The sequence below is a fragment of the Lepidothrix coronata genome, unplaced genomic scaffold (genome assembly GCF_001604755.1).
Source record: "Lepidothrix coronata isolate B3197 unplaced genomic scaffold, Lepidothrix_coronata-1.0 Scaffold255, whole genome shotgun sequence".
Classification (NCBI taxonomy): domain Eukaryota; kingdom Metazoa; phylum Chordata; class Aves; order Passeriformes; family Pipridae; genus Lepidothrix; species Lepidothrix coronata.
Genome location: NW_016690435.1, coordinates 267,643 through 292,468, shown reverse-complemented (window position 1 = coordinate 292,468; position 24,826 = coordinate 267,643). Strand labels below are relative to the sequence as shown.

General features: G+C 43.6%; 2 protein-coding genes across 3 annotated transcripts; both read left to right on the top strand.

Moving 5' to 3' along the window:
- The first annotated feature begins 134 nt into the window (after positions 1-134).
- Positions 135-5,466, top strand: PET117 (PET117 homolog). Its single transcript, XM_017835393.1, has 2 exons — positions 135-240; positions 5,287-5,466. The coding sequence occupies exons 1-2, from the start codon at positions 145-147 to the stop codon at positions 5,434-5,436; spliced, it is 246 nt and encodes an 81-aa protein (XP_017690882.1). The 5' UTR covers positions 135-144; the 3' UTR covers positions 5,437-5,466.
- KAT14 (lysine acetyltransferase 14) lies at positions 5,407-24,315 on the top strand. 2 transcript variants are annotated; one of them, XM_017835390.1, is made up of 10 exons: positions 5,407-5,947; positions 8,342-8,460; positions 10,494-10,615; positions 12,333-12,514; positions 13,059-13,478; positions 14,376-14,947; positions 15,488-15,624; positions 16,146-16,321; positions 19,665-19,855; positions 22,519-24,315. In XM_017835390.1, the coding sequence occupies exons 1-10, from the start codon at positions 5,692-5,694 to the stop codon at positions 22,690-22,692; spliced, it is 2,349 nt and encodes a 782-aa protein (XP_017690879.1). In that variant the 5' UTR covers positions 5,407-5,691; the 3' UTR covers positions 22,693-24,315. The 2 variants fall into 2 exon arrangements, with proteins under 2 accessions (XP_017690879.1, XP_017690880.1); XM_017835391.1 differs by having other exon boundaries at positions 5,517-5,947; positions 13,062-13,478.
- The last annotated feature ends 511 nt before the right edge of the window (positions 24,316-24,826 follow it).

Below are 24,826 nucleotides of genomic sequence, written 5' to 3'. Positions count from 1 at the left end.
CTCAGCCCCGCCCCGCATCGGCGCTCGGTTGCTCGGGCCTGGCTCGAGGCGCTCGGCGCTCGGCCGGGGGCGGGGCGTGCCTCCTCGCCCTATCCCACACCCGTGCCCGCCCGGGGCTGCCCCTGCGCCGTCCGCCCCGCGGCGATGTCGCGGAGCTCCTGGCTGGCGCTGGCCACCTCCGCGCTGCTCTCCGCCGCCATCGTGGTGGCCGTGCACGTCCAGCAGCGCCGGGAGCTTGAGGTGAGTGCACGTCGCAGGGCGCGGGGGGGAGGGGGCGAGCAGGGCCCTGCCCCGCCCCCACGGCGGCCCCGCCCCCTCGCCCCGCCCTCTCGCCCGGGCCTGACCTGTCCCCCGACGGCCAAGCGCCGCCCCCGCCCCGTTCCGCCCCACCGTGCTCGGTGCCCGCCGTGGGCCCACAGCCTCAACTCCACGTGTCCCTGCTGCAGCCTGCCTTCATCCCTCCATCCCTCCCTCCCTCCATCCATCCCTCCCTCCCTCCCTCCCTCCCTCCCTCCCTCCTTCCTTCCTTTCCTCCCTCCGTTCATCCATCCATCCCTCCATCTATCAGTCTATCTCTTTATCTGTCCATCCATCCATCTATGCATCCATTCATCCCTGTAGTGCCCTGCCGCACCCGAGGGCAGCCCAGGCCTCTTGCGCCCGGTGGGGAGCCAATGCCCCAGCGTCGTGCCACCTTCAGTGCCCCACACGGGGCTGCAGGCACTCGGTGTGCCCAGCCTGGCGCCCAGGGGCCAGAGCTGCACCTGCACTGCAGTGCCCCACCAGTGCTGCCTCCCCTGTGCTGCCCCCTGTGTTTCTCTCTCCGTGAACTACCTCTTCTCCATGTTTTCCTGCCTTGGCATCTGCCCTTTGCATGCTCTTTTAGCTGCACCAGCTCCCTAATCTCATCCTGTGCATTTCCCTTCAGGGGCTAATAGCAAGGAGCCCCAGTGTGAGGCATGACAGGCTCGGTGGAGGCACTTCCCTCCCTCTCCAGCAGCCAGCATGCAGGAAGGATGTAATCCTGCATCCTCTAGGCCCAAGGCCACCACCCTGGCAGTGTTTCTAGGACACTTCCCTGTCTGGCTGTGCTGTCCCTCTGGTGCTTGTTCCTCTGGCAGTGCATGTGCTCTGCTTTTCCTCAACTCCTCAAATGCATCCTGATAAAGGGCTGTTCTGTGCCATGCAGCCTGGCCTGGCTCCCTTCTTGTTCTGACAGGACAGGCAGAGTGCAAGCTGTCAGAAACACCATGTGGTAATTAAACAGGGAAGTTTTCGGTGCTACATTTACAAAGATCAGGTAATTCCTGACAGGCACCCTGTGTGTGAGAGCCCACAGCCAAAAGTGTCAGGTCCGATGATGGTGAGTCCCAGTACAGAGAAGTCCTGCCCAATTGTACAACCCAAAGTTGTACAATTGTGTAATGAATGTATTGCATGTGACAGATGTTTGGGCAGTGAGTGTGCTGTTTTGGACCCTGCTGATGAGCTAAGGAAGTACTGGAATGAGGGCACCCATATGATTTTCCCTCCCTTATTTACCAAAAAATCTAGAAAACGCACACAAAACCAGCCCATGTTAAATGACGCTGAAACAGAAGTTACAGAACACCGGACTTGAAGTTCCTAGTCCATAGCCAAGCTCAGCTGGCTGTTGTGTGGGCTTTACAATGCAGTCTGTAATTACAGCGTTATATTTTTTCCCCTCAAGAGGTCTCTGTCAGTGCTTGAGAATGGTGGATCTTGGAGGATGAGACTGGTCTGGGTAAGGAAAGAGGCAATTTTATTTGTGCAGGAGTTGGACAACACACTGAATGACACAGGCAGTACCAAGGAGAGGAAGGCTGGTCTCTTGGAGTGGCAACCAGTAATGGCTTTACATTTGCCAGAGCTGACATATATGTTGGGTAGATCACTAAAGGTCCCATTTTTGTAGGTTGTTGCTCTCTAATTCAGTGTACCTGCCTTGAGCAACTGAGGATCTGACAGGAATATGTGCTAAATACTCATAAACTAAACTACAGCTGAAATTAATCAGAGCTGTACTTTGAGCAGTGCTGCAGGACAACACATGCTCTGATGAACATAACCTTTGTGTATTTCAGTGAGAAACCCAAACTTAATGGATGTTTTGACCTTAATCCTTGGCTAATATCTCATAGAGCGACTGTGAAAATAAATGAAGGTTTACAAAATGTTCCTATTCTGTAGAGATAACATAACAGAATCTACAGGTAAATAAGTAATACCACCGTCAGGCCAGGATCTATGTGTCATGCAGTAACACCTCAGGCAACAGACTGAATTGCTGTGGTAGTTACAATTGTGGTGGCTGCTGCAAGCTTCTACCTGGAGAGATCCTCTGCTTCCCAGACAGGTGGGCAGCTTTCTCCCCATAGGTCTGGTTTAACTTATTTTTCCAGATCTGGAAGCAGCCATTTCTGTGCAGGGTATCAGTGTCATTGCTTCCAGGCTGCTGGCAGATAGGCAGGTTTGCTGAGTGTCCTAGAGATGGAGGGGCCAAAAGATCGAGTTGGTCAGTGACAAAACATTTTGGAGGTTTTGGACGACAGATCCAGTGTCTATTCTTTGCCATTCTTCCATACACCCAGGCATGGGCAAGCCCATAGACTTCACAACCCTGAACTCTATGTAGAGAACTCATGACTTCAGAAGTGCCTGGCCTGTACAAATGGGGATGGGTTCACAAACCATTTATCTAAAATTCGAAGTGATGTCTCGAAAAGCTGAATATGGTGCTAAACTGTATATGTTTGCAGGATATTAACATCCCTTATTATGCTGCTGCTGCAGAAATGAATCCAAACTACTCAATTCTTTTTTTTTTCCACAGCCATCAGTTTAACCTAATTTTAAATCGCTATTCAGAAGCACCAAGACTCAAAGCTTATCTTTTATAAATGAAATCTCAGATTTTCTTTTTATAATTCTTTGTGGTCAAGTCAGACAATAAGACCTCCATGTTTTAGAGATGCAGTTATTTAGATAATATAAAACAAATAAATAATGTGGATATTTTACAGTCCTGGTGTGGGGATTATTTCAGATTTATTTTTATGCAGATTAATAAACTTTTGACTTTTATAAATTGCTGTGCCAGGCCCAAAGTGATTTGAGCTTGCGTGTGCAAGCTGATGCAGAAGGCAAGCAGTGCTAACTTCCAAGAATAGAGGAAGGTGAGAAGATTAACTTTTTCACAGCTCTTTGTCACTTGTGATACTCCAATTATACAGATGTCTTTTGCAAACTGTGCATTTTCAAAGTAAATGCATTCACCATCTCAAAGATTGCAGAATAGCTGTGTTTTGTGAAGGCAAAAAGATTACATTCTTGGTGTAATTGTTCAATTACATTGTATCTCCACACTTCTTTATTGTTATTAACTAATAGTAATGTGATAATAAGTTGATGAACTTTGTCTTCAGCAATTACTAATTTATAACCTGAGTGTAGCTGATAGAAGCTGATGGGAAGGAACTAGTTTTATTAGATTAATTTCTGGAGTTTTGGTTATTGGCTGACGTATGCGTCTGTGCATTTTCTTAACAAGGTAAAATTACTTCTTAAACAAAGCCTTTCTATTTTGATCTTAACAGGAAAAATAATTGCCTTTGAAATGTGCAGTTATTGGCATGCTAGATGAGGAATAAAACTCTGTGAGAATATGTCAGATAATAATCACAGACATCTAAAGTAACTTCAGGGTCAGCTTTCAAATAAATTATTTGCAGGTGCATTTTGGCATCATTCAAATGGATTGAATAAATTATTAATCTTTTTTTGCTATTAGGCTAAATAATTTATTCGTATCTCTAGTGTCCAGTGGCTAACCTTGATACCTGTGGAAACTTTCTCATTCCTGAGTCCAAGCTGCACATGAATTGGTAAATTAGGCATAAGCTTCAGCTAAAGATTGAATCTTTAATTGTGCTAAGCATGACTGTGATCACACAGCATGATTTAGATGTGAGCCAGGGCTGGCTCTCAACAATCATTTCATGTTTTTACTGATTTATAATATTTCTATCCTTGTGTATCTTATTTTCTGACAAGTTTATAGCTATTGCTTTGAAATCTATTAAGTGTCTAAATATGTGAAACCACATTGCCTGCCCGAGGAGTTTAAGCCAAACCACCAAAGTAGACTGGGCAGAGCATTATTTTCTGATGTCTGACCCTGGGGTGGGACAGCAGTGTTGGGATCATGGGGCTGGAAGGATGGCAGCAGCAGTGCCTGTGCTCAGCTGAAGTTGCTGGGGAACTGTATTTCAGCTTTATCTCTTCTGCACAACCGATTAAACACTTCATGAGTTCCTTGTTTCCTTTCATAGTGTCACCCATCCCATGTCTGATCTCATCATATTGCTCTGCTGCCTCACCTGTCCCCAGAGGTGCATATCTGGAGTAGTGCAGCCAGTTCCCAGCTAGTCCCTCCTGTCCTTTACCACACTCCAATCCATCTCACCAGTTTTGGTTTCACTTATTTAACATTCCCCTGGTGAGATACAAAGGTCAAACATTTCACCTAATTATCAAAGTATTGATGTGAATAAAAATGTCCAGGTAGCAGAGAGAGAGAAGCATATGCAGGAAACAAAGAGCAGCCGGGATTTTCTTAGGGCTTTTTACACCCTTTGGGGGGCTTACAAGGTGCTGGTGTGTGTTGCACATGTTATGTATTTATATTTATTTTTATATATATGTTATGAATTTATATGATTTATAATGAAAATTTTAGGTAAAGGGGATATTTTTTGATGAAGTGCCTTGCTTTTTCAAGAACTTGGCACAAGGAGGCTGTGGGTATTTTTTAAGATTATGACATGAGCAGAATGAGGCAGGTGAAGACACATGGCAGTTTTTATCAAAATAATTTCCAATTTGTCACAAAATTCTCTCCAAGAAGAGATGTTTTGAGGATATTATTCCAATTTGGTAAAGATTTAGGGCAGAGATAACAAGGTGTTATAGATGACATCCATCCTGCATGGCATGGGAATTATAGGTGCATAGCATTTACTTGCTCAATAACTTTACCATTCAGTAAAACCACCCATCTGAAGTGAGTGCAAATAAAGCATTTTTTGGTGTAGTGCTGTTGGCTTATTGATATTGATATCAGCTCCTGAAGATTCAAACCACATTAAGTGGCTGTGGCAAAGGCAGCGTGGTGAACAGCCCTGCAGGAGGGATTGGAGCCTGGGTGGGGGTTAATCACATTCAGCATCACAGAGCTGTGATAAATCCTGAATCTTGTGTTTTCAGAGGCTGCGAAGTGGAGTTCTCAGAGATCTTGAGCGTCAAAATCAGAAAAAGGAGAATATTCGCCTGTTAGAAGAGCAGATTGCTTTGACAAAGCAGCTTATGGAAGAAAGAGACAAGGCGCTAATGCAAAAAGGTTCCCAGAAGTCCTAGGCACAGGCCTGGGTCCTTAGAGGCTTGATTAAAAACGTTTGGAGATCATTCATATCTAACTACTTGCAAATTTTTTAACTAACAGAGATAATCTGTGAAAGACTGTTTATTTTGTACAGGTTATAATCTATTCCCTAAAACTATAGGGTGGACAAAAAACATTTCCTCTGTCATACTGTGGAGACTTGGTTGGCACATCCAGTGTGACTGGTCAATGTGGGGAGGAATAGCTCATTATTGCAAACACGATCTAGGATGGCTAATAGCGTTCACATGAGTGGGCTGCTCAGTCGCCATGATGATGAAGCCACCAGGACCTCCACCTCAGAGGGCCTGGAGGAGGGTGAGGTAGAAGGGGAGACTCTCCTGATTGTCGAGTCTGAGGACCAGGCTTCAGTGGATTTATCACATGACCAGAGTGGGGACTCTCTAAACAGTGATGAAGGTGAAGCATCCTGGATGGAGGAGATGTCCTATTACTGCGAGAAGTGCCAGAAGTGGATCCCAGCAAGTAAGCCTGCCCGTTGTGTTGTGTCTGCCAGTTGTGTTGTGCCTCACTTGCATTCCTGTGGTTGTTGTTTGCAAGCTGTTTGTGCTGTCCTGCATACCTGTTTTACGGGGCAGCCCTTGTTTAGCTGTATCCTGTCATATGTTGGAGAAAGGCTTGGCATTGCATGGAGCCCTGCAGCCCAATGGCAGTGGTGTGTGTTAGATACTTTGATCCATAAGCTCTGTGTATGTCCAAAGCTGGCATTCTCTGTAAGGAAGTCGGACTGTCTTCTTTAATTAGCAGAGAACAAGGGTATGACTTCAAAAACACGCACATCCTCCCAAGTCTTGCAGCTGTTTAGGGAACTTTAGCCAAGCAAATTGGCCTCTCTGCTCTATCAGATAAAAATAATGACCCTTGCTGTAAAGCTCTGTGGAAGAAAAGGACTTCGTGATGGTGTTGTTTTTTTATTTTTTCCTGTTGATTTGTCACATCTGTGGAGTAAATGCCTAAATCTCAACCTTAATGGTTTTCCCATTAATGTGAATTTGAGTTGGTTTTCACAGAAACATGTCCAGCCTGCAGCAGCCAGCTCTGGAAGGTGTTTGGAGCAAGCTGCAGAACTCGATCCCTCTGCTCTGGTGCTTGACTTAAGATATATGCTGTTAGCAGCGTAACAGATGACTTTACTTATTAAATTCTGGGTTATCTGATCTATTATTAGATCCAAAAGCACTGATTGTTTTTGGTTTTGGTGTGAGGTTTTTTCTTTGGTTTGATTTGGGTTTTTTGTGGGGTTTTTGTTTGTTTGTGGAGAGAAATAGTGAACTCTTCAGGTGGCAACTGCCTTCCAGATATGTCAGAGCTGCCCTTTTTGCCTTCTTAGAATTTGCCAAAAGTTACAGCTTAGAAATCTCTCAAGGCATGTTAGTATTGAGATGTTAACGTAATGGAACCAGCACTGTACTATTAAGTTACTGTGCAGTAAAGGGAAATATTAACTTTAAATGTAATAATAAAAGGAGCAGAGTTAAAGGTAGCACGAATTACACTGGAGTGCTTGATTTAACACTGTTTATTTTATTTTACAAAGATGTTCCTCTCTCCAGTTGCTCTGGAACAAATCCAAAGAGCAAAAAAAGCCAATTGCAAAGCAACAGTAACTAGATACAAATGTGCAACATAAATGTAAAAGGGAAAAACTGTACTCTCCCTAATGGCTCAGTTATATGGAGTTCACTTGTCACTTGTGAAATTGCCAACATGCTCACACAAATAATCACTTCTTTACATTAAATTGCCATTTAGAAATTCTGTTAATCTACGAAGTGTGGGTAGTTAAATTCTGCAATTCACTATGGAAGTAGAGCATCCATACATTAAAAATGCTTGATCTGGTGTCGTTTTACAGTAAAGAGATGACATACTTGCAGTGAAATACCTTTTGTGTGCAAGTTTCCAGAAACACTGTAGTCTTTAATTGTTTCCCTGTCCTGTGATGTCATTTTTCAGTTTTTCATACTTTTGTAAATTAACTCTGGGTGACTTTGGAAACCTTGATTCATGTGTTAAATCTATTCTTTTTTCTCTTCTGAAGAAACATAGAGTTAGAGCCTGTCATTTTGAATGTGTGGGGTTTTACAGATGGCTCTATTGCTTTTGTTCAGACAAACTTTTATGCAGGGTTAGCTTTAAGGAGCAAAGTGTATGCTGAAGTACTTTGCTGATTTGGGATCTGATACATCAACTGCACAACGAAAAAGTGTTTCTTGATAGTGCTGGGCTGTTCTTTTGGCTCTCAGTCTCAATTTCTCCTGATAGGAGAAATAAACACGTTAAAGCTTCACTCCGTGTCCACTGCAGTGCATCCTGGAGGCTGCTGGAAACAGGGACTGGCAATCTGACTTCAGTATCAGGGAACAGAGAGCTGTAAAAGCACATAGCAGTGAGTGGAAAGATGACATGGAAGAGAACAAATATATATACTGATAACCTTTGCAGTGGCATACCTTTTTTAACAGGTCAGTTTGGTTTTTTTTTCTGAGTAGGGTGGGAAAACAGTTATGTATTGAAGTCTGTAGGTTATCTAGGGGAAGCAAGGAGGAATGAGAAATGCTGCAGAATCAAGGAAATCCTTGGCTTTGTACCTACATTCAGATGTTATGTAGAATACCCTTTTTTGATGCCTGTGCTTTTCAGTTGATCACTACTGGCTGCTGCAACAGTGAAATGAATCTATGCCTTCCATGACAGCAAGGTCCATTGCTTCCTTGGAACTGCCTGGGTCTTTGAACTCTGGGGAGAAGGGAAAAAAAGTACTTTTCTGCCTGATATTGGAGGAAATCTAAATTTCCCTTGCAGCACATTTTTTTTTATAAAAGGACAAAGAAATTGATTTTTGCTTTTTCATTTTAGGTCAACTGAGAGAACAGCTCAGCTACCTGAAAGGAGATAACTTTTTCAGATTTACTTGCTCTGATTGCTCAGAAGATGGGAAGGAGCAATTTGAACGTCTGAGATTAACGTGGCAACAGGTAAGTAAAATGTTTGTGCCAGCAGAACAACCATAGGACTTCTAAAATTGTTTGTTGTGTATGTACTACACAGAAAAGGAGGATCAGTATCAGTAAGAAAGAAGCATATGCATGAACTTCAGAAATTAATTAGCTAAGGATTGCCTGCATATGAGAACTTGAGCATTTGGAAGGTAAATTGAAAGATAATAATACAAACAGCTCTCCTTACTTTTTTTTTTTTTTTTTTCTCCTAATGTTGCTCATGAATTCATGGCTTCAGGCAGATTTTAGCTGCCAGGCATGAGCAGGTTTTTTGTATATAAGAAAATGGAAAATGACTGAAGTGGCAACATAGAAACAAAAAGTTTGCCAGCTCCCTGAATACAAAGCTCCAGCCTGGCTGCTTATGCACTAACAAGAGTCCTTGGTGTAATTCACTATTACAGGACTTGTATACCTGAGCAATCAAAATAATCTGCATTATACAGCAATGACCAGGTACTAGACTGATGCACATCATGTGCAGGGCACTCAAGGGACAGGCAGGCAGTGCCGGCTGCCTCTGCTGAAAACGCATTTGATCAGGCAGTAGCTGTTGCTCAGCAGTGTTTCCACATCGGGCAGTATGTGCAAGACACCTGTTTGCATCCTTTAGGACAGTAGCAGTGTGTTGTCCCATAAAAGATAGTTTAAAACATCAGTTATAACTCCTACAGTGCTTTCTCGTGGTGGCCAGTGCAGGGGAAAAGATTGGTGTAGCAGTCTGTGGCTGGCAGACCAGCAGAGTTTCAGCAAGCTTCTCATTTGGACAGGAAAGGCTTCTAGCATTATGCTCAAGTCTCTTCAGAGTGGCATGGGGAAGGGGCAGACAAAATCAAAATGGGTGAGGAAGAAAGCTGACTGGCTTCCAGCAGCCAGACCTGCTGCTTCTTCTTGATAAGCTGAATTGAGGGAAGGGGTCAAATTAACTCATCTGAAACAGGAAAAAATGGGGACAGTGATTCCTGTATTTTTTTTCAGAGTATGTGGCCTCAACAGATCCTTATCTTTAGCCAGTTGAAAAGAGAATTGTTTTTGAAGTTCTGAGACTGTCCCACATGATTTAAAGAACCACAAAATCCTAAAGAATTACCAAACTAAGAGGGATTGTGAGGCAGGGGACATGAAAGCTGTCCATATTTCCTCATTTTGATGTGTTCAGCAGTGCATCCCGGAAAGCTAAGGTCCACTGTGAAGAGACCAATCTGCCTAAGAAAAACACATTTCAGACTCCTCTGAGGGTGAAGTATAAGTCCTTGTTGGAAGTAGTACCAAACTTTGTGGTTGTTGAAAGACGATCCCAGCCCAGCTGATTTTAGTTGTATTCAAATGAATTAAGTAAATGTAATTAACAGTTGGTCACCTGGGATTTACTTAAAAGAGGTGCAATAGTTTTCACACCTGCCCTTTAGTTTAGGTATGTAACAGGTCAGAATGAATTTGGTTGTGAAGTGTGCGTAAACAGTTTCTATTTAATGAAGATCAACTGTAGACAAACCTGATTCTTGCATACCTGGAACAATTAGGAGATCTTTAATTTTACAGAGCATTTACAGTCTGTTCAGTTTGGAAAATAAGTGTCTAGAAAGACCACTGTCTGATGGATTAGATCATTATATCTCTGATTGATTAGATAGTAGGATTACTTGTGACCACTTTTTTTTTTTGAAAGACTGTTTCCCTACACTACTTTCAGACCACAGTTGTACTGTAATTTATTTATACAACAGCTGCAAAATTTTCGTGTCTCAGCATAAACCTGCATAACGAGGCAGCTTGTTATTCCTCTGGCATGGAGAAATCTCTAAGCAAATGTGCGTCTAACAAGAGAAAGACAGGAACGGGCAGCATGAAAACAAGAAGAAGATGGATTGCAGAAGTTGCCTATGAGATGTTGCAAAAATAAGATATTTATGAGGGAGCACAGATCTGCGTGTGTATGGCAGCTGTGGGGGATAGTTCACCAGAGAAAGCTGAAAAGATTCACTTGTATCCAACACCTTCTGTTCCAGGTCGTCATGTTGGCAATGTACAATTTGTCTCTGGAAGGAACGGGCCGTCAGGGGTACTTCAGATGGAAAGAAGATATTTGTGCTTTTATTGAGAAACACTGGACTTTCCTATTAGGGAACAGGTAAAGACGTGATGTTTGCCTGAAGGTCTGGTAGGCGAGCCAAAGGAGTTTGTTATACAAATGGACAAGAACCTGGTTAATTTGGCAACATCTCTGTTGAGCTTCACTAGTGAGAAAGTTGGAGCATTTAATATTGAGAATCTGAATATAGGCATGAGGGGTACTCTTGAGAAAAAATTAACATTTCTTACTGGGGAAAAACAGCCCCAGGAATGTCACACAAAAACAATACAAATGCATGTATTTTGAATTATTTCTTATCTTCCTTTAGGTAGCATGTGAACCTGCAAAGCCTTTGAGTTTTTCTAAATAGTCACAATGGATGGGCTAGTCCTGGTATTACAAGGCTTCAAGGACAAAACTGTGGTCCAGCAAAGTACCACATTACTTGGCTATAAGGCTTGCAAGGACCAAATTCTTCAAGAAGAACTGAGCTTCACCTTTTAGATTGTTTTGGATCTTAATACTTTTGGATCTTGGCTTTTACACAGAAGGTGTTACAAACCAACAAAACATTTTTGATTGTGTGTAAAGAAGCTGTCAGAGTAGGAACCCCTCTTGTAAAGGACAGTCTTGGCTGTATGGGTGAATGGCACATTTTTTCTGAGCATGCTGAAGCTGTCAAACCCAAGTGTCACTGTTAATGCATGTGCTATGAAGCCAGGAAAGGAACTGAGCAAGCCTTCCAAGTTGTAGATTTGATTGACTTCACAGCTTCTTTTCTTAATCAGGGATTTCTCTGTTGTAAAGATCTGGCCTTTCTCCCTAACCAGATTTACTCTTTGGCTTTGCTTTCATTGCTTGTCTGTGCCTCCTTGCTTTGTTCTCAGAAATATTAGCATTGTCCTCTCTGGTAATCACAGGGACCCTGACAGGCTGATGGCCCATTGTCCCTCATTAAGGGAGCCATTGCCTCCCAGGGTTTGCTGTTCCCTTTTGAGACTTGCCCTGGGAACTGGGCACTCCTTGCTCTGATTAAAATTCAAACGAGTGATTACTGGCCTCAGACACAGTTTCCCTGCTTGCCTGGACAAGCCACTGGTGGAACACAGACAGCTGCATCGGATGTGTAGCAGTTCAGGGCACGCAATGCTTCTCTTCCTTGGCATATTAAAGTACAGCTTATCCAGATTTACTGTAACACTCTAGACTTTGCTCTGGGGCACATGACTTTAATCTCCTACCTATGAGGTTGAGTACCCCAAGGTGTGCAAGTGCAACACTTGGACAGCAGCAAATACCTGCTCAGCCAATCCTTGCCTGAGTATGGAAGTTTTTGCCAGTGGAGGTGTGCAAAGGCAAGAAGGAATCCTGAGATCCTGTGCAACTATGAGTTTAGGCTGTGCACCATGAACCAGATTCTCCAGTGTCCAGGAGAATACTTCAGTTATTGGCTACAGGGGCAATTCTTTAATAATTCTTCTCACTTCTTCCCCAAGTGACATCCTAGTTATCCCTGGTTAACTGGTTAACCAGCTCTTAAAGGAACCAAAAGTACTCATATACCCAGTAGAGTACACTGCCCAGCAGAGTGAAAGGCTTAAATGCAGCTCCCTGCCTCCAAGTGGCCAAAAATGTGCTTCAGAGTAGTTCAGTGTATGTGCATCAGTGCCAGTGGCAGAAGCGCTCCGCCCTTTCTGTCTTGGAGGAGGCTCCAGGATGAAAGCACAGCTGTCGAGCGAGGACTTAACACTTGTTTTCCTCTCTCCCACCATAGGAAAAAGACCTCAACATGGTGGAGCACAGTTGCTGGCTGTCTCTCTGTGGGGAGCCCCTTGTTTTTCCGCTCAGGGGCACAGGAATTTGGAGAACCGGGATGGTGGAAACTGGTTCACAACAAACCCCCAACAATGAAACCTGAAGGAGAGAAGCTGTCTGCATCTGCCCTAAAGGCAAAAGGTAACTCTGTCCCTGATGGTGTGTAGGTTCCTAGCTGGTCTAGAGCCGGAAGCCATGAGAAAAGTCCAGTTAAAACCATGTGTTTGTGTGCAGGGACAGATTCTTAGTTTTGTTCTGATGTAAGGGTTGACTCAAGAGAACTATAGTGTATATACTGTAGCGTGAGAAGCCTGTTATATTTTATTACCTTTTTGCATTGTGCTAACTGATTTAAAGTTTGTGCAGAGTGTTTTGTGTTGTTCTCTTTTAGCTGAAATCCCCTGAATTTAGCTGAATTTCTCTACTTCTCTTTACTGTGGGGAATGTCTTTTGACTTTTGTCACTAGATGCAAGTTCTCCTTTATGTAGAGGAACAAGATTGGGGCTTTAATGAGGATTTAGTAGTGTGTTGGCTTAATGCTACGTGTCCCAGAGCAAATTTCTTGTACATATTGAAAATACATCTTTTAAGGTTTGTAGTCAGTGTGTTTTTCTGGATGTGTAGTATGTATCCGGTGACTGCAGGAGCTCAGTGTCTGTTAGAATAAGCGAACTACTTTTTTAGCAGCTTCAAAGCCACCCCTGGATCCCATCATTACTGTGGAAGGACTCCGAAAGCGGGTAAGCCGCAATCCAGTCGAATCAGCCATGGAGCTGAAGGAGAAGAGATCTCGGACTCAGGAAGCCAAGGATATTCGGAGAGCCCAGAAGGAGGCAGCCGGCTTCTTGGACCGGAGTACTTCCTCCACTCCTGTTAAATTCACCAGTCGCTGCCGCCGTCCCGATATCGTCCTTGAGAAAGGAGAGGTGATTGACTTCTCCTCCTTGAGCTCATCAGATCGCACACCTCTGACAAGCCCTTCTCCTTCCCCATCACTGGACTTTTCTGCTCCTGGCACTCCAGCCTCACATTCAGCTACTCCCAGCCTTCTCTCGGAAGCAGATCTCATCCCAGATGTCATGCCACCACAGGCTCTGTTTCACGGTAAGAGGCACCATGTTTTTTGTTTAGTAATGAACCACATGTAGTTTTCTTGGAATGAAACTCCCAATGAACTGCAGGATCTTTTCAAGATAAGATGGAAAGTAACTGGTAATGTTGTTTGTCTTAATTGAGTGTGAGAATTGACTAGTTTTCCATCGTTGTATTACCAGCTTCTAAGGCCAGAAGAAACCCTCATTATTGTTTTCTTAGGGATCCTGAATAAATAGTGGGTAGATTTCACATGGCAACTGCTGCACCACTCAGGATAAGCATTTCACTGCAACACAGATTACACCGTTAGATAGCAACTCTAGTTTTCTCTCAAATGTTTTTAATGGGAGAAATTTTATTCTCGTGCCAATGTCCCAGTAGATTTATAAGTTTGAGCATCTTGATTAAAAGATGCTGAATTTGGGTCTGATTGCAAAGCAGCGATGCAGGCTGAATGCTGTTAGTTCCTTAAGGAGCCAGACCAAAGAACTTCTGGATGGCAGGAAAAATAGTGAAGTTCTGTAGAGGAAAAGAACTTCTCCAGGATATGCTAGCTGAAGATGCAGCTCTCCAGCTTGACCATTTGATCTCCAGTCTTCAGGAATTTTCAGCAACTTAACGTTTGTCAAAGAGCATGAGCTTGCAGCTCAGGACAGGGCTCTGTTTTCAGATGCGGAACTACAAGACACTTTAGGAACAGGATTGATTCTGTGTCCTGAAATTGGACTCTTTAGAGTGTCTCCTGTCCAAAATCAGGAGATCCAGAAGTATATAGAAAACAAAGTGTGTTGGGTAAAACCACATTGTTTTTCCTTAGCAGAAGAGTCCTGTGACAACCTTTTTTGAAATGGAGCTTTGATGTTTAAATTTTTTTTTCTCCCTGGATTATTTTGATCTACTCAACAGATGATGAGGAAATGGAAGGAGATGGAGTCATAGATCCAGGAATAGAGTATGTGCCCCCTCCCAGTGGGACAGCCAGTGCTGGCACTCTGATAGCAAGCAGAAGAAAAGTGAAGACAGCTGAACAGATCAAGCAAGAGGTGGAGAGTGAAGAAGAAAAAACAGAACGGGTGGAAGGTGACAGTGAAGATCCTGAAGAGTCAAACACATTGTTGAAGGTGAGAGGACGAGACAAAAGAAAGCCACAGCTGGAGAAGGATGCTAAACCCAGAGCTCCCAAGCATACCTCTGTTAGTATCTATGAGGAAAAGCTGCTGCTGAAGAGACTTGAAGCCTGTCCTAATGCTGTGAGCATGACCCCAGAGGCCCGGAGGCTGAGGCGCAAGCTGTTAGTCAGGCAGGCCAAGAGGGAAAGAGGACTGCCACTCTTTGACTTGGACCAAGTTGTGAATGCTGCACTGCTCTTGGTTGATGGGATTTATGGAGCCAAAGAAGGAGGTGTTTCCAGGTCCCTAGCAGGGCAAGCAACATACAGAACTACTAGCCAGGACTTCAGGATCTTGGATAGATACCAGGTGGGTGTTTCCAAATCTAAGTGAGCTTTTGGCACTGGTTATTCTAAAGCTTTTGCTACAGACAGCAGTGTCACATCGAGGTTATCTGATTCCCAAAATAAAAAGGATTATATGAACAAGACTCATTTTGACTTGGGGCTGTGTCCTCACCGATGCTATCTTAAGCCCCTTTCTTCTTGAGACATGCTTGTACAGCACAACAGTCTATCAGTGTCAGCACCACAAATGTTGATGTATTTGTACTCCAGCCCTGCTTAAATGCTGATGATGGAGGTCTGGAAGTACCTAAACAGGTGAATGTTCTACAAAGTACGTAGGAGGGAGATAACTTGCAGCGCTTTTTTGAGTGATGAGGGCAGCTCATAGGTTTGGGCACTAAATCTAAGAGTGCACAGCAGAGTCCACAGAGTTGGGACTATCATGGTCCAGTCCATCCTGTCACATTGAAAGGCCCTTAATCTGCATCCATTGATATAATTCCCCTGTGTTAAATCATTGACTAATCTTCCTGAAATGTTCTGCATTTTTCTGTACATATAGACTATGCTACCCACCATGAAGGGATATCGACAGCAGACAACAAAGTTTCTGTATCGACTCGTAGGCTCAGAAGACCTGCTGTCAGACCACAGTGTTGTTAGCCCTTATACATCCCGTGTCCTGAAACCTTACATCAGGTACAGATGATCAGAGGTTGAGTTTGCTCTTGGCTTGTGTACCGACAGCCCACAGAGAGGACATCTTTCCTGGGCAGTGCTCCTTGCCCCTCCTCAAAGAGCAACCCAGTAACCCTATGGTAACTATGGTAACCCCAAAAGGATAGTTTTACTTAGCTGAGTAGTTAAACTGATTGTATTGGGAAGGGTAATCTACAAGAGAGAGCGGGGCAGAGAGAGAATTGCTGTAGTCATTCGATCCAAGTTGCATGTGCTCTTGGGTCAGAACCATGATTTCCTTGCTCCTGCTGTAAGGACAGGCTGGCTGGGCATACTGTGGATCTGGGAAGTGTCCTGGCCTCTGACCCAAGGGTGGGTGTTTTTCCCGAGCTGAGTGTTGTTTTCCCACATGAGTGGAAGACTGCTCTTTTTTTTGAAATTGAGCATGTCAGAAAATATTTCATGGTCAGTACCTATTCAGCTGCAGTGGCAGTTACTGTTGCTCACTTGCTTTTTGTGTTTGCTTTTCATGTTCCTGACAGGCGTGATTATGAGACAAAGCCCCCAAAACTCAGGCTGCTGGCAGAAATCCAGGCATATCCACACAGGAATGATCTCAACTGGAAGGCTGAGCCAGAAGCACCCATTGATTACTGCTATGTTCGCCCTAATCACATCCCTACTATAAACTCCATGTGCCATGAATTCTTCTGGCCTGGTAAGATTCCTTCAGTGCTTGGTTTTCTAAGAAGGAAGTGGTTTTGTTCAGAAAAAAAACATTCTTGGGCCAAATTTTTCTTCTGTTGGTGTCTGGCTCAGTTCTTAGAAAACTGTTATCTGATGTCACAGGAATGCCTCTGAGATGGAGACATGGGTTTGGTGTCTTTGTGTCTTGAAATCATGTAGAACTGGGAAATTAGGCCCCAATTAGCACAACACTTACAGAAATAGGTGCCAATAGAAGTAGTGTAATAGTTTGGAAGTTAACTAAATTTAAGCACCCAGTGAAACATTTTTCAGAATCAGGGGCTGAAGTAAACAGTTCTACTGTTCATTAGCTTTGTGAGAAAGTTTCTTCCTAGCAGCCATTAGCTGGATATGTTGGAGTGAAAGTTGGGAAGTCATATGAGGAGTGGCTGAGGTCACTTGGTTTGTTCAGCCGGGAGGAGACTGAGGAGAGACCTCATCATGGTCTGCAGCTTTCTCACAAGGGGAAGCCAGAGGGGCAGGCACTGATCTCTCTGATGACCAGTGACAGGACCCAAGGGAATGGCACGAAGCTGAGTCAGGGGAGATTTATGTTGGATGTTAGGAAAAGGTTCTTCACCCAGAGGGTGGTTGGGTGCTGAACAGGCTCCCCAGGGAAGTGGTCACAGCACCAAGCCTGACAGAGTTCAAGAAGAATTTGGACAATACTCTCAGGCACATAGTGTGACTCTTGGGGTTGTCCTGAGCAGGGACAGGAGTTGGACTCGATGATCCTTGTGGGTCCCTTCCAACTCAGGGTATTCTGTGCTTCTGTGAATTGCATTTACAACTGCAGGCTCCACTGTGATGTCCTTTATTTCTTCAAGCCTCAGTATGTACTGGGTTTGAATTTTTGTGTCATTTCTTGAACTGTAGGCTCTCTTGGGACAGTGGCTGCCCTTTATGGGGGCTGTCATGAGGCTGCAGTCTTTAGTTCTTCTGAAATAATAATAGGGATGTTCATCTGCATGGATCAGCTTTTGACAGTGCAGCAGACTAATTTGGAAAGGCCCAGTACAAACAGTCACACCTTTATTCCAAGTAACTGTTCGCTTTATGATTTGATTTGCAGATAGTGATTCAGCAGGGTTTGTAGTTCAGCAGTGCTTATATACTGCAGTCAGGATCAGAGCTTTCTGTGCTACTCATTGTCCAAATTGTACAATTCAGGGCCTTGCACACCTTTCTTTTCACAAGCTGTTTCAGAGCTCATGAGAAACACTTGCAATCCCAACAGAGGCTGAACCTCTTTGTCATAGTCTCTCCTCTCCTGATAATGCATTTGAAGTTCTGGCCAAGTTGCGTTGCACCTTCATTAAGTTCTTCAGGACTCACCCTGTTTTATTTAACATAAGGAGTGTGGGTGACTGTGAACTGTTCATCATTAAATCAGAAAGCTGACACTCCCATCAGTCTCCAAACAGGAATCAAAATCTCTTCTATGGTGAAAAATTTCTGAGGCTGGGATATGATCATTGCACCCTGGTTCTGTTTTAGCAGGAGAGGTAAGTGAGGAGTTGATGCTTCAGGAGGTAAAGCCCAGTGTCCTTGTGGTTGCAAAGGATTTAGCTTTCCATTGGGCTGGTACAACCTGGGGGGCAGGCGGGGATATGCAGCTGGGTGAACGTCATTAAACTAGCACTGTTGTTTAGAGAAACACCTATAATTCTGCTTAAGTTTAGGCCTCTGGAGCATATGGGCTCTGGGAATCATCAGTGAATGACATGTGTGCTAAGTTGCCTAATAGTGATGCTCTCATTCACCGAATTCATAAAATCTAGGCACTTCACCATGTGGGATGAGCCCAGACCTTAGTTCTATGCCTCCAAATCATTCAAGTCAGAGCTCTTTTTGCTTCTCACAAGGCAGAAAAAAGTTTGCAGGTAGTAACCACAAACGAGCTGTTGCGAAGCAAGATTCCCCCATGTTGTCTCTCCCAGTATCTTGTGCCTTCATGCCCTAATGGGAAACATCTCCCGAGCAGACAAGTGGTAAACCATCATGAACTAAGCATTTTCCTACAGGAATAACTGTGTGCTGAGGGGACAGCACCATTTCATAGACGCCAGTGCTCAATGCAAGAAAGCGTTCCTGTACAGACACGCTGTAAGGCACTCCACAGGCAATTGCAGCCTTGAGAAAATTAACAAAGCTCCCTATTGCCAATCAATTCCTCCCACGTCTTGCTCCACTCAGCTTACTATCAAGCAAGACAATAATTCACCCACTTATTTGTGCCTGGTGAAGCCTTGTACCTTATGAAGCCTTGCATCTCATCAAGAGTGATTACTGGAAAACATACCCTGCTATTTTGTTACCCCACATTCCAAGTATATTTGCAATTGCCAACGTGAGGCTGAAACTATTTTTGGTACATCTCCACTATGTCTTGCATCTTGTTTAGGGTCTGTCCACTCAAATTACCAAGCAGTCCATCTTCAGTGTCTTGAACTGCAGTGTTTGACACTAACATGCTGTGTAGATGCTCTAGGACTGCAGCAGCAGTGTGATTAGGCAAGGTAACAAACTCCACTCAGAAGTCACCAGCCTTGGGTGTTTGTGTCCAGCCTCTGAGTCACAGAAGCACCACTGCCTGAGAGAGGCTGCTTCATGCCCCATCTTAGAGAATTTGCATGCTAAAAGCAGATGTCTTGATAACCTTGAAAGCTGTGGTCAGGTATCACAGTGGTCAGGTATCCACAAGCAGCTGAGTATGTACAAGAGGAAGCAGTAGGAGCTCAAGGCAAGGTGGAGAAAAGAGATAGGAACCATAGTCAGGTAATGCTACCAGAGTTGAAGCCCAGTTTCATGTGTGTTGCCTCCAGAGAGAGCGAATTTTAAGTTTTAGTTTCATCCTTAAGTCATTTGAAAGGAAATTAGTTTTGTTACTTTCTCCATGCAAGATTCACTGCTAGTAATCAGGTCGTATTTTGTCTCTGTTTTGTTGAATCATCTCCTTTTACCTTACATACCTAGCAGGGGAGACACCAGGCAGCTGGTTTTCCCAAAGCAAGGTTCATCCCCTGCACTCTAGGTGTCCCAACCCCTGTGATTTCCCAAAATGCAGGAAATTTGACTGCATAATTTTTAGTAGTGGAGGACTGTTTTAGCAGGAGCTTTGGACCAGATGATCTCCAGAGGTCCCTTCCAATGCCAACCATTCTATGATTCTGTGATCTCTTTATATCAGAGCTTTGAAATAAAGGTAAAAAAGGAAGGGATCAAGTGAGTGTTTCTGAGAATCCTTAAACCCTGGAATTTCCATACAAGTGGTTTGCAATGTTTTCAGCTGCTGTTTCTCCCTTTCTCCGTAGGAATAGATTTGTCAGAATGCCTGCAGTATCCAGACTTCAGTGTTGTTGTCCTTTACAAGAAAGTTATCATTGCCTTTGGCTTTATGGTGCCAGATGTGAAGTACAATGAAGCTTACATCTCTTTTCTGTTAGTTCACCCTGAGTGGAGAAGAGCTGGGATTGCAACCTTCATGATTTACCATCTTATCCAGGTAATCAAACGGTCCCATGACTGCCAAAGAACTAGCTCTCCCTTCTTCCTTGTGTGCACACATGCCAATATTAGAGAGTAAGTAGTGTAGTGTTCTTCCCTTCTGGCTCTTTCACCTTTCCCTTTCTCTACTTACACTCCCACACAGATGGTCAGCAGCCAGTGTGAATATTTATGGGGGGAAATAACTTCCAAAGGAGAAGCTAAAATGTATTTAGAAGAACAACCATACTGGTCAGGTCCTCAGAATTAGCAAGATGCTGTACACTTTGAATGGCTTGGGATTAACTTTGTGTTCTTCACTGGTCAATAGTTCATGTAAAAGTAATACTGTAAATGTGGAGTTTAAAGGAGAAAATGAGATAATACTGGACAGGTTCAATTAGAATCTATTGTAGCTTTCTTGGCTACACTTGGAGGTTTATTCCATGACCAGGACTGTTGCATTAAATCAATTACTGATCTTAATAATTCACTTTGACTTTTAATACACTGGTTCAAATACAGCTGAGTTGAAAATAAAGAGTGCGTGCAACCTCATTCACTTTGTTCAAACTAGCTTGTACTGGGCCTTCTTCCACAGGAACACTTGGGATAATTAATCTGAGCTAACTAAATGGGTGGTATTAACGTAGTTAAACATCATTAAATCTCTGAATCAGTACTGTTATTCAAGTGGCCTTAATTCCATTTACTTTCTTGAATTAAACTGTAGGAAAGCCAGCTTAATTTTGAGTAAGAATGCAGATATATGTCCTTTTCATAGCGTAACTGTGCCTCTTCAGGACCCACGGTTTTACCACTCCCTGAACTCTCATGGCAGAGCTGCCGATAGGAAACACTTCTTAACTTGTTTTAGTCAAGATGAGCTGCACTAACAAAACTCATAATTGAAAATGTTTTTTCTCTTATTTATTTGGCTGAAGAAAGGTAGGGAGTGCTGGCAGAGCCTTAAGAACAGTGATCTGTTCTTTGGAAAAGCAGTTTTCACTGAGAGTAGCTCCTCTGGACCATCCAAGGGTAACTCTTCTACCTGCACAGCTCTCTGCAGTGTCCACCTCTTTTCTCTATGTGTTGACACAGGCCACTAACCAATATACTTTAAATTCACTCCTTGCATTTCTCAAGCATCTCTGTGTTGAAGTAAATTGCCCTCAGCTGTAGTCTGTTGATGTGAGATGTCAACACCCAGTCAGAACAAGTGCGTGCGAGCAATGTGCCGAGGTTTGCAGGGATCCAGCAGGTGGACTCTGGAAGACTGTCTCTCCAGCATAGTTGGGATGCATTGGCAAGTCAGCTGTAGAAAATCCTTACACCTTTTTTGTAGGATGTATCACATCAAATTAACCTAATCCTGCTTGCAGGTAGACTAGCATAAAATTACCAAATTCAGGAAAGCCAAGCAGATTTGAGGCTGATTAGGCTCACTAGCAATGAGATCAGCACTTATGTTTGGCTCACATTAGATTTTTTTTTCCATTGCTGACATTTTGTCAGTGGTAGAAGGCATTTAGCCATGTAGGAGCTTAAATGGTGGTTGTGACCTTCTGTTCCTCAAACACTAGATTGTAGGTGCTGCTTTGCAGCCTGCTTGGGCTTGGGGTTTACTCTCTATAGCTAGAGACACTTTCATATGCTGTTCAGATTAAGAGTAGTTCCCTTACTCTTGGATCAATGGGCTGAGGTTGGGGTGGAATTCTTGAGAAAAGCATAACTTAACAGGAAGTGTTTTGATGCAAATAGTAGTGACTGGTTTGCTCTCAGAAGTTACCCTCTAATGCATCTGGCCCAGAGGAGCAAACTGCATTTTCTTAATGATCTCATTAAAACTTCCTTTTCCCCAAAAACCTGCTCTGAATTATTTCTTCTTTTCCTTCCCTCCTTAAATCCCCTGTGAGAGCTTTACCTTTGGATGTTCTGCCTTGGAAATTTTCTAAAGGATTTTACTGTTCCCACTTACCGTTACAATACATTCCATATACATAGAATGCTATTAAAACACTTGATGAAAGCAGAAAAAAAATTACTTCAGCGTCTTTATCGGTGTTGCTAGTTAAAATAATTTGGTATCTTTAAGGTAACTTCAGCCATGCTGTTTGCTGCCTGAACTGGATTCCTGCCTTCTCAGTAGGTGGAGTGCTGTGCCCTGAAGGGTGGGAGAGGAGCTGGGTGGAATAGATAGGAATTCTACTGTGACAGCCCAGAGATGCCCTGGGGCTGCTCCAGTGGTCACAGAGAGCTCAGCTCTGTTTGCTGATGGGGAGGAGTGCAGTAAGGTGCCTGATCCTCTGGCATGTTTTGTCTTTTCTTCAGGCCGTTGTTAAGTATCTGAAATCAGTGCTGTACACTGAGATTATTTTTAATTAACAGTTACTTTAGTAATTGACAATGGAAAGATGACAAATTATAATCCCAAACCTGCTTTCATTGGCAGAGAGTCCATGTTTCCCAGAAACAAAGGCTTGAAGGAATAGCAGCGTTCCCTTTGCCTTTGCTCTTGCTATGTGTGATGATTTCTGTGTGGGGGCCTCCAGCTTTTCTCACATTTCCTCAGTTACTTGAATACCTGAACTGATGAATCTCCTCACCTCTGCATTCCCCCAGAGGCTGTCTCATTCTCTCACTGTGATACCTTCTTTTTTTCTTTCCCCCTTTCCTTGGCAGACCTGCATGGGCAAAGATGTAACTCTTCACGTCTCTGCAAGCAACCCTGCTATGCTGCTCTACCAGAAGTTTGGATTTAAGACTGAGGAATACATTTTGGATTTTTATGATAAATATTACCCCTTGGACAGCAAGGAGTGTAAGCATGCATTCTTTCTCAGGCTGCGGCGCTAATCTGTCAGAGCTGTCTGGGGATCTCTGAAAAGCCCAATCTGTCAAAAAAACTACCACAGCTTTCAGTGCAGGATGTTGGCTGTCACATGAGAGCTGGAACACACCGGTGGATTTCAACAGTGCTATGTTGTGTGCTGAAACTGCAATCCAAGAGGATTGATTCCTGTGCTCCAAGGGCAGAGGCCTGAAAATGCCAGCTGGGATATGCTGAAACCACTGGAAGACTGAAATTGTTTACAGGGAATTTTCCTGGCACTGTTACTTTGAAGAGCCTCATTGACAAACAAGCAAAAAAATATTTGTCACTTCAGAGGAGCCCCATGAATTTCAAATCTTGAAACCTGTCAAAACAATGCTGCAGGTTTTTAATTTCATTTTTTGTTTATGAATGAAAATGAACCTCTAAACTTAAATCATTCAATGTTTCTGTAATTTGATTGCTTTGCTAGGAACCATGTCTTGAGTCTGTGAAGAGAAATGAGATATTGGTGCATGTAGCTGGGCAGTAACTTTAGGAAAGCTCTACATGTGCCAGAACAATAGTACTGGAACCATGTTTTAGGCATAGTAAAGAGTGTGTGAATTCATGTGATTCCAAATAAAAGGCTCAGAGAAGACACCTTTCTTCTGCTCCTTCTCTGCTGCCTTCCTTTCGCCTTGTTGACCCTGTGCTCAAGTGTGAAGTTCTTGCAGTGCACAGTATTTTGTGTTTAGGAACAAGGTGTCATGTGGGTTTGTATCTAGGCAAGACAGGATACCATACCTGCCAAATCAGTCCTTTGAAATCTTACAACCTCTCTGCCATTGTTGGTGCTGACACAGTTGTTGGCACACCTCTAACCATAGAGCTGGCCTTGAAGGCTCCAGCATCCACCTCCTCCTGCTACAGGCACTCTGGATAGAAGAAACTCAGAAAAGTGTGTGGTGATGTTTGAAATGCAGGCTGATTTGTAGAAGCAATCTGCTTGCAGCTTGGAGGGAAGAGAAGGTTAGAGGTAGGCCAGATCCAGCTCTTGGAACCACCAAGCTGTCATTTCATGGTTCTAAGTAAAAAGGAGAGCAAAGAATAAATAGAAATAACCAAGAACGAAAGAAAATACAAACCCCAAATGGTTTCTCTGGTAGTGGGCTCTTCTCCTTTTATGCAGTTTAGTGGCTTCTCTCTCCCTGACTTTCACTGCAGATGAACAGAAAGCAGCACTGACAAAAGGTCAGTCTATGCATTTTAACTACGGATCACATCCACAGTGATGTTCCTTTCACATCAAGCCCTCAAAGAACTACACACCAAATGTGACTTCTTTGTTCTTAATCCACTGTGTGTATCTGTTGGCTACCTGGCCACAGTAGAAGTTGCCTTAACAGTCTTCATTTTGGTAACAGAAGAGAAAGGGACACAAAGTATGTTTTTGTGTAGTCAACGTACATCATCACCAACACAAAAACAGTGGTAGTGGGAGGGAAAAACAGGCCATCCAAGGGTTGTGTGCCCTAACATTCATGCACATTTCTGCCTGCTTTATGACTGTGAAAATTTTTGATGTTACTTATGTTACAAGTTAGCTGTACTTGGAAAGAAAAAAATACCTGTCTTTATGAATTAATTAAAGCCCTTCCCTTGGAAAAGCCTACCTGTAGTTGTACTGTTTGTTAAGCTGTCTCTCCATCATATTTCATTGAAATCTAGCAAACTCAAATATGGCCGACAGAGGATGTGTGTGGGCAGCTGACCCAGGCAAGAAACTCCCTATTTCCCCACTGGACACCTGCACAGAAGCCACACCCATGCAGGCCTTAGCAGACTGTCCCTTTCCAGCCAGAATTGGGAGATACAGGATAGTCTGAAGAAGATGACCAGTTCTGCATTGCGTTCTCAAAGGTGACCAGGAAGATTTTGAGCACCTGCTTGCTCTGTGCCTATATCTCTCTGGCTTTGTCGCTCAAAGGGAGAATGCTAAGTGAAGAGGGTGTTATAACAGACCTGGGATACCTGCTGTGCTGCAGACAGCTTGTCTTATCCAGGTGCTTCATTTACTCCCAGATCCTCAAAGGGAATTAAGTGATTAAATGCCTTTGAGCCTTTGCACCTCAGCTGTTTTCCTTTTTCAGGAAGACTGGTAAGAATGAGCTCAGT